We start from the raw sequence: 8,598 nt of genomic DNA, 5'->3' as shown, positions 1-8,598 counted from the left end.
TGCTCATTTAGTTAAGCAGGTATTGTCGCAGCTCAAAAACCATATTTTTTTAGCTATTGATGCAAAATTACTTATCATACTTCATAGTCTGTAAGAATTATGTGCTAGTCTCGCGTGTGCATTAAACGCGTCTCCTAAAAAATCTCGTTTTTTGAGTTGTGACACTGTTTTGCCAAATGAGTGATATCTTCACATATTTTGTGTACATTTATTAATCTTGGTTCTAACTTTTGTTGTGCTGCTCTTACAGGTACGCATCGAGTTCAATCCCACTGTTCCACACTGCTCTTTGGCCACGCTTATCGGTTTATGTATTCGCGTTAAAGTAGAGCGCAGCTTACCGCATAATATTAAATTGGACATTTACATTAAGAAAGGCGCACACACAACGGAGGACGAAAGTACGTTGGCGCACTTTTAATCTATGCAATTCATAGTGTATTTATCTTTTTTTTTCTCGCTCTTCCAGTAAATAAGCAAATAAACGACAAGGAACGCATTGCCGCCGCTATGGAGAATCCAAATTTGCGCGAATTGGTTGAGAATTGTATTAAGGAAGAAGAATGAACTTTACCAGACTCAATATATTCATAAATTTAACAAATTAATGGTACTATCTTAGGGTTCCTCGTATTAAGCTAATCAAAACCAATTAATTGGGTCTTACACAAATGTATATATTTTATTTTATATTAAAAAAATATGTATTTTTGACACAGATATGGTCAGAAGTTAAAAATTATATTTTCCTTTAAAACAGTTGTAGGCCTGAAATGTGCTTTTTACATTCAAATCACCCGTCATATAGTACATTCATACGTTGCGGTCATATCATATTAACTCTCAATCATTTGTGGAATTTAAAAGCTTCGTTCTTATAAAAAAAAACGACACAAACAAATTTACATACAACATGCAAACTTTCTTGCTTAATATCAAATACCATTTAATTCTTTGTTTCAGATTGTAATGTTTTAAATTGTGTTTGTATGTAGGTATGTATACACCGTTTATGCCGCGGGTGAATGAATCGCAAAGATTTATAGATAGCTCTTTTATTTGGGCTGCAAAACTATGCTGTCGGTATGGGCGTTTGTTTACCGTACTGTGTGATAAGAATGCTTCGTGTGCAAAGCCATTTTGGTTGATGTTATGATAGGGCAGATCACTGTAGTAATAGCTGATAGCTATTACACTACCTACATATGCTTAATGAAAAAAAATAGACAAAATTATTTTTCATAGCCCAGTAAAATTAGATAAATTTGGTAGAAAAATTGAAAAAAATTTGTAACAGTGATTTTTTGATGCAGTTTACTTCTATTTGACACGTAGATCATGGATTCACAGTCTTGCCCCTATATTTCATTTGGCAACAGTCCGCCATCTTGGATTTAAGTTTTTTTTTTGTTTTTTGCGATTTGCGAGCTTATTTTACATTTTTCGTAAAAAATGGTTAAATACAAACAGGTAGAGAATTTAATTTTGCACATTTTTTATATAGAACAACATTTGTCAAAAAATGGCGAAAACCGTGACAATGTAAAATTTGTTCACAGTTTTTGCAAAAAAATGTTATTTTTAAAAACACTTTTATATAACAAATGTGGGAAATTAAATTCTCTACAATTTTGTATTAAACCATTTTTTACGAAAAATGCAAATAAGCTTGTAAATCGCAAAAAAATAAAAAAAAACTTAAATGCAAGATGACGGATTGTTGCCAAATGAAATTTAGGAGCAAGACTGTGGATCCATGATCTACGTGTCAAATAGAAGTAAACTGCATCAAAAAATCGCTGTTACAATTTTTTTTTAAGAAAAAGTCTAATTTTACTGGGCTAAAACGAATTAAAGAATTTGTTAAATTTTATGACTGCTACCAAACTATTTTCGTTAAATACTTCCATGCGCTGGAAAGGTCTACATTGATTTTTTTGTGAACAAAAGTCATATGGCGAAATTATTTCTCCAGAAAATTTTATATTACGATTAGCTAAATGTAAATTTAAGAGATTTGCATTAAAGTGCTAGAATATAGATAAAAAATAAATACAATTACAAATACCAAGGTCTTTTTAGAAACTAATGACGACATGTTAAAAATAATAATGCGGAAAGTATTTTAAAAACTTTTATACAGATATCTCAAGTTCCCCATCCCCTATTATCTATTATAGAAGCCTTTCGCATTTTATTCTACCAAAATATTTTTTTAGAATTTACCAAAGTGTTTGATTCGCATCATTCCCACATATGGGTCATCGTATAGTTTACAGGCCAGTATGCTGCTCTCAAGAAAAGCAAAAACTCCATATAAAATGACGTACAAGAAATGGCTAAGTAATTTTCTTGAGTCAAATTTCCTGCAGACAGTACGCAGTTCTTAAGAAATTTGCCACGCTTTCTACTATGGTTTTCTTAAGTTTTTTGTGAAAGAAGAGCACAAGGCAACCCATGCTTGCAACAGAAATATATGTATGCCCGTTCCATTCGGTTCTTTCCCTAACAATTCGGACCGGATCCGGTAATTAGAAAATAGGCGAAAAGTTTGCTCTCAAAAAGGGGCTGTCCATATATTACGTAAGACCTTTGTGGGGGAGGGCGGGTCTAGAATTCTCTTACTTTTTCTTATATGGGGGAAGGGGGCGTCCCGTAGATTCTTACGTAATATTATTTTTATTCACAGAAAATGAAACAGAAGTTATTGTTGAGTGGGTGAAGAAATTTCAGTGGACTGTGAAAATGAAATACCTTTGAGTGAAAAAGTAGTACGAGTTATCCCTGTGGCTACTACTCTTTCAGATTGCCTGGCTGGACCGTGGACCAAAGAAACCGACAACAAAGAATGACTAGTATAACTATGTAATGAAGGCGAAAACTCCCTTACGTAATATATGGACAGCCCCAAATGGAACATAATCCAGAAGTACGGGAACGCAAAAAACTACATTTCGTCCCCAGAATTTGTGAAACGGCTAGTGATGTGCTGAATTTTCGGTACCCAATACTTAAAAAAAAATTCGGTACCCAATACTTCCTTTTATGTACCCGATACCGATTCTTTACATTAAACCTTCGCCTTTATATGCATTTCAAGTTTAGAAAAAACTTTAATTAGTTATTTATATGATATCGGCTAAAACACTTGAACTTATCGCAACAGAGAAATATTATTTTATCAGTCTTAATCTTAGATGATCCAAGTTTCAAGAAAAATCTTTTACGGATGTAGAAGCCTTTCAGGGGGGAGATTCTGTAATCAGTTAGCGACAGCTGGAACAAAAATCCTTCAAACAAGTAAGAGTGTCTCTGCATTATGGTCTCGAACCGACATATATACATCTTTCATTTGAATCCGTATTAAAAGCTCTATTGGCTCCTACATTCGGGTTTTTATAGGCGAGTCTCCCCTGAACCGTTTTTTTTTCATATTTTTGGCCTATGTGCGCTTTTATTCGAAACCTAAATGTTTCGGTACCGAGTATCGAGAGTATTGGATACTTTTTAAATCGGTACCGAATATAGATCAATACTTAAAAGTATTGACTCAGCACATCACTAGAAACAGGCAACATGTAAACACAAAACAGCTGATATGCCCTTTGACGCTTTATCCGTTTTTACCCGGAGAAAAAGTCCGGGCTGTTTTCGGCAGGAAGAAGAAGACACTTACGATCCAATACGTTCCAATTTTCGTTCTCTATTACCCATTTTGTTGAGTACTGGAATGATTTCTGGGCTATTTTGGGGACCGCGGGAACCCGCGTTGCGTACGGGAAATAACCTATTATTTCTTGAGCAAAGAGCGAGGCAACAGGCTAGTGGAGTATCAGTTGTCAAAATTCCTTGGGAACACACACACGAAATAATGGCAATTTTTTTCTTGACCGTTTTCTTGAGAGCTGCATACCAGCCTTACTAAGTAAAAGCACTATCAGCTGATTGCCAAACAATGCCTACAGCTGAGATCACCTGTTTTTTGGCATTTGCTCTTATCTTTTACAATTTCTCCCATTTCTATTACAATTTTTTCAAAATGCACTAGCACACGGAACCAAAAACACACCTACAGCCAGTCGGTAAAACGGTAAGAAGAAGAGTTACGTTACTTATGGAACTGCACAATGATATGGGTGTTTTCATAAAAATGTAAACCGAAAATGCAAGTAAACGTTCTTTTATGTCAAACTCATACAAATTCATGCTATCGCTGCCGCGTTCAAAAAAATCATGTCGTCATCGACAAAGCGTTTAGATAATGAAGATAACAAATTGGAAGCTCGTCGTTTTCAATGTGTTCAGAACTTAAATGAGTTCAAACATATCGAGCCCTAACCGCCAAAATAACGTAAGCGACATATTTTTCAAAATTTTATTTTTGATGCAGAAATGCATCTTGATGCTCTAGGAATCTAGATGCTCTAGGAATATTTCTGCATCAAAAAGAAAATTACGAAAAAATTTCGCTTACGTTATTTTGGCGGTTAGGGCTCGATATTCAGATGGCGAAATAAGGTTATGGAAACGGGAAACGGTTTAGAGAAGAACTGAAAAAATTAAATATAAATTATAAAATAAATATACGGCTCCAAGGATACTGTCCACTACGAGATCAGATTTCCAAACAGTTTGTTGCAAAGGTTAATATCTATAACTTCGTCCCTGACTAGCAGAAAATGTGGATCTGCTGCCGATAATAAGTACATATGTTTAAGTGATTACTTGCAATAAGTTCTAAAATCGACTCACCCCTGCTGTTAGGATTCGAACTACTCCACTTCTAACGGTGCGCATTTGCATCGCGGCCCACAATTAGAGTCCTTTCTGCCGGCAGTGGTCTATCAGCTTCGGTTCCTCCCGGAAAGTTTGCGGCAGCGAAGATGATGTCCATTCGAGTTCCTCACACGTTCAGACTCAAAAACTCTGTAACGCAGAAGCAATAAATATTATCTCTAAGCTCTGCGCATGCAGTCTGTTCTGGTAGGGTGATTAGGCAGTTCAGGACTAGATGTAATGAGTTAACCACTTGCAAAAGTGCAGAAATTATGTGTGAAAATGGCAGAAGCAACTATTCTCGCTTTTTGTTACGGCTACCAGAAAAGTTTTGCAGAATTATTATCGGACATCTCAGAAGCAAAGTTGAAGTTTCTACAGAAATTCGCAAAAAGTGTTTACGTTCTCTATGATGCCTATTTTAAGGCGTAAAAGCGAGCACCAACTACCGCGGGGTCAGCCTTCTAAGCTTAGGTACAAGGTTTTATCGAGCGGATTGTGTGAAAGACTGAAGCCCATCGTCAAGGAACTGATTGGGCCTTATCAGTGTAGCTTTAGGCCTGGAAAATCCACCATAGATCAGGTATTGGCAATACGCCAAATTTTGGAAAAGACCCGCGAGAAAAGGATCGACAGTTCTATTTGTCGACTTCAAAGCCGCTTTCGACAGCACCAAAAAGGAGTTGCCTATACGACACGCGATGTCTGAATTTGGTATCTCCGCGAAACTAATATGGCTGCGTAAAATGACGTTGAGCAATACNGAAACGGTTTAGAGAAGAACTGAAAAAATTAAATATAAATTATAAAATAAATATACGGCTCCAAGGATACTGTCCACTACGAGATCAGATTTCCAAACAGTTTGTTGCAAAGGTTAATATCTATAACTTCGTCCCTGACTAGCAGAAAATGTGGATCTGCTGCCGATAATAAGTACATATGTTTAAGTGATTACTTGCAATAAGTTCTAAAATCGACTCACCCCTGCTGTTAGGATTCGAACTACTCCACTTCTAACGGTGCGCATTTGCATCGCGGCCCACAATTAGAGTCCTTTCTGCCGGCAGTGGTCTATCAGCTTCGGTTCCTCCCGGAAAGTTTGCGGCAGCGAAGATGATGTCCATTCGAGTTCCTCACACGTTCAGACTCAAAAACTCTGTAACGCAGAAGCAATAAATATTATCTCTAAGCTCTGCGCATGCAGTCTGTTCTGGTAGGGTGATTAGGCAGTTCAGGACTAGATGTAATGAGTTAACCACTTGCAAAAGTGCAGAAATTATGTGTGAAAATGGCAGAAGCAACTATTCTCGCTTTTTGTTACGGCTACCAGAAAAGTTTTGCAGAATTATTATCGGACATCTCAGAAGCAAAGTTGAAGTTTCTACAGAAATTCGCAAAAAGTGTTTACGTTCTCTATGATGCCTATTTTAAGGCGTAAAAGCGAGCACCAACTACCGCGGGGTCAGCCTTCTAAGCTTAGGTACAAGGTTTTATCGAGCGGATTGTGTGAAAGACTGAAGCCCATCGTCAAGGAACTGATTGGGCCTTATCAGTGTAGCTTTAGGCCTGGAAAATCCACCATAGATCAGGTATTGGCAATACGCCAAATTTTGGAAAAGACCCGCGAGAAAAGGATCGACAGTTCTATTTGTCGACTTCAAAGCCGCTTTCGACAGCACCAAAAAGGAGTTGCCTATACGACACGCGATGTCTGAATTTGGTATCTCCGCGAAACTAATATGGCTGCGTAAAATGACGTTGAGCAATACCACCAGCTCCGTCAGAATTGGAAAAGACTTATCCGAGCCCTTTGATACCAAATAATAACCTTAGCATGGAAATCTAATGCAGGATCACTCTTGCCAACAAGTGCTAACTACCTTGGACGAGCGCGTTGACGATGGAAGAATGAGCTGTATGGTGCAGTGTACTAAAATAAAGCGGTTCCCCTAACTTTGCCATGTCGTTCGAATGGACTCCGACGCTCCAGCTCTGAAAGTATTCAAATCGGAACCCGCTCGTGGTAGCAGAGAAGTGAAGAAGGATTTGGCTTTACTTGGCATTACAAATTGGCGTCAGTTGGCAGGAATCTCAAAAAACAATGGCCATACTATATGGGCAAATCTAAAAAACAGGTAACCTTTGTGTTATTTAGCTTTATTTTCACTGTTGTTAACTAAATCAAGCTGGTTGCTTTTGGATATAATTCATTGACGTATACTTGAAGCCTCAAAAAAAATTTGGATCAATTTGCTGCATAACTTTTGAAATATCGGTGTAAATTAAAAAAAAAATAATGAAAACAAGTGAATTTTTTATGTAAATTTAAAGAGGGGCACAATTAATTATGTCATAACTTCTGAAGCACACCATATTCCGATTTGAAATTAAATGGGCATTTAGCACTTTTGTGTACACTTCATATGTAGTAGGTGAGCATGATTCAATAATAAAAGGTTTGCTCAAAAAACAGTTTACTCGCTCCCTCTTGACAAAATCGACTCCCTTAGCAAGGCACTGTGTGTGGGTTCGTGTGTGTGTGCAAAGCTTTTGTAAGGGAGCTAAGGGAGTGTCAAAGCTCGAATGCCACTACCCAGCAAACATTTGGAGTCATAAATGAGTCTTTAAGGAGTCCCATTTCGGAGCCTTTGTGCTCATTATGAGCTCATTTAAGAGTCCGAAATGAGGGTGTTTCCCTTCCTGCGAAGGTCGACCTATATGAGCTTAAATTCATACATCAAATGAGCCTCAATGTGAGTCATATTGGACTCCTATTGGCCTCATATACGGCTCATTTTGGACTCTTTTTGAAGCTCTTAAATGACTCTTATTGGCCTCATAAACGCCTACTTTCGGAGCTCCTTGTATGTTGTTCTGTGACTCCTATTGGCTTTATTCTTCAACTCTCTTAATGAACTTACTTTAGAGCCATGTTAGCAAGGAATTCATTTCAAATACTGTCGGATATTTATATACAAATCTCTGCGCATACATATATACATATGTTCATATATTGCAGCATTCATGTAATAGCAGTTGCTGCAGCTAAATTTTGTTTATTTTTCCTTCCTAATTATTTTTCATATCTGTATAAACAAGTTTAGATATAAATTTCTAGTCGTTATTGTTTTTATACTGGCACAAAGTGCTGGCTCATAACTTGGATCATATATGACTCCTAAAAGATTCATATAAGAGTAAAAAAATGTTTGTTTTTGAAACTCATATTTCTTACTTACCTAGGACTCCTTTCCGACTCATATATTCTGAGCGCTCAGAATACGTTTGCGGGGTAATGTGCAAACCTTTAATTATTGAATCATGGTAGCTGAGAAAAGTGTGCATTAAAAAAATAACGAAATGGCAAGTAACTCAAAGTCTGTAACTCCACATTTCACAATTTTCAAAATTTTCGGTTTATCGCGTATAGGTTTTGAAGCATTTAATTTTAAGAACTTTTTAAGTATGTATTGTATTCTACAAACAATTACGAATAATTTGATACCTTAGCAAGAGGTGTGCTTTCAGAATAAACTAGCTTTTAAAGATAAAATATTCTGCTATCTTAAGCTTAATTTTTATTTCAAAAACACCTTAATTGAAGGCACATTTGGAAAATACGTCGAAACGATCTAAATCTTTCTATAACTGCTAGTCCTTATAAAATTACATATACCTGTAAAATGCTTCAAAAAATTTTTGTCTAGAAGTGTAAAAACCCTAATTTACTACTTTAAATGATGCTCCTTCTTTTAATCGGAATATTTCGAGATCATTAAGTACCGCCGCCGAAGAAGTAGTTGGATTTCAGCGAGACCG

At 36.6% G+C, this 8,598-nt stretch overlaps 1 protein-coding gene across 1 annotated transcript in view; it reads left to right on the top strand.

The window, feature by feature from the left end:
• Positions 1–739, top strand: part of LOC108370683 (MIP18 family protein CG30152-like) — a 2,087-nt gene extending 1,348 nt beyond the window's left edge. The window contains exons 2-3 of the mRNA XM_017626063.1: positions 251–401; positions 470–739. Coding sequence (XP_017481552.1) covers positions 251–401; positions 470–567 — 249 coding nt within the window. The 3' untranslated portion in view covers positions 568–739. The remainder of the gene's footprint in view (positions 1–250; positions 402–469) is intronic.
• Positions 740–8,598: the final 7,859 nt, after the last annotated feature.

Source organism: Rhagoletis zephyria, unplaced genomic scaffold, assembly GCF_001687245.7.
Source record: "Rhagoletis zephyria isolate East Lansing unplaced genomic scaffold, Rhagoletis_zephyria_1.1 Rzeph_scaffold_04396, whole genome shotgun sequence".
Lineage (NCBI taxonomy): Eukaryota > Metazoa > Arthropoda > Insecta > Diptera > Tephritidae > Rhagoletis > Rhagoletis zephyria.
This window is presented reverse-complemented; position numbering and strand designations above follow the sequence as displayed.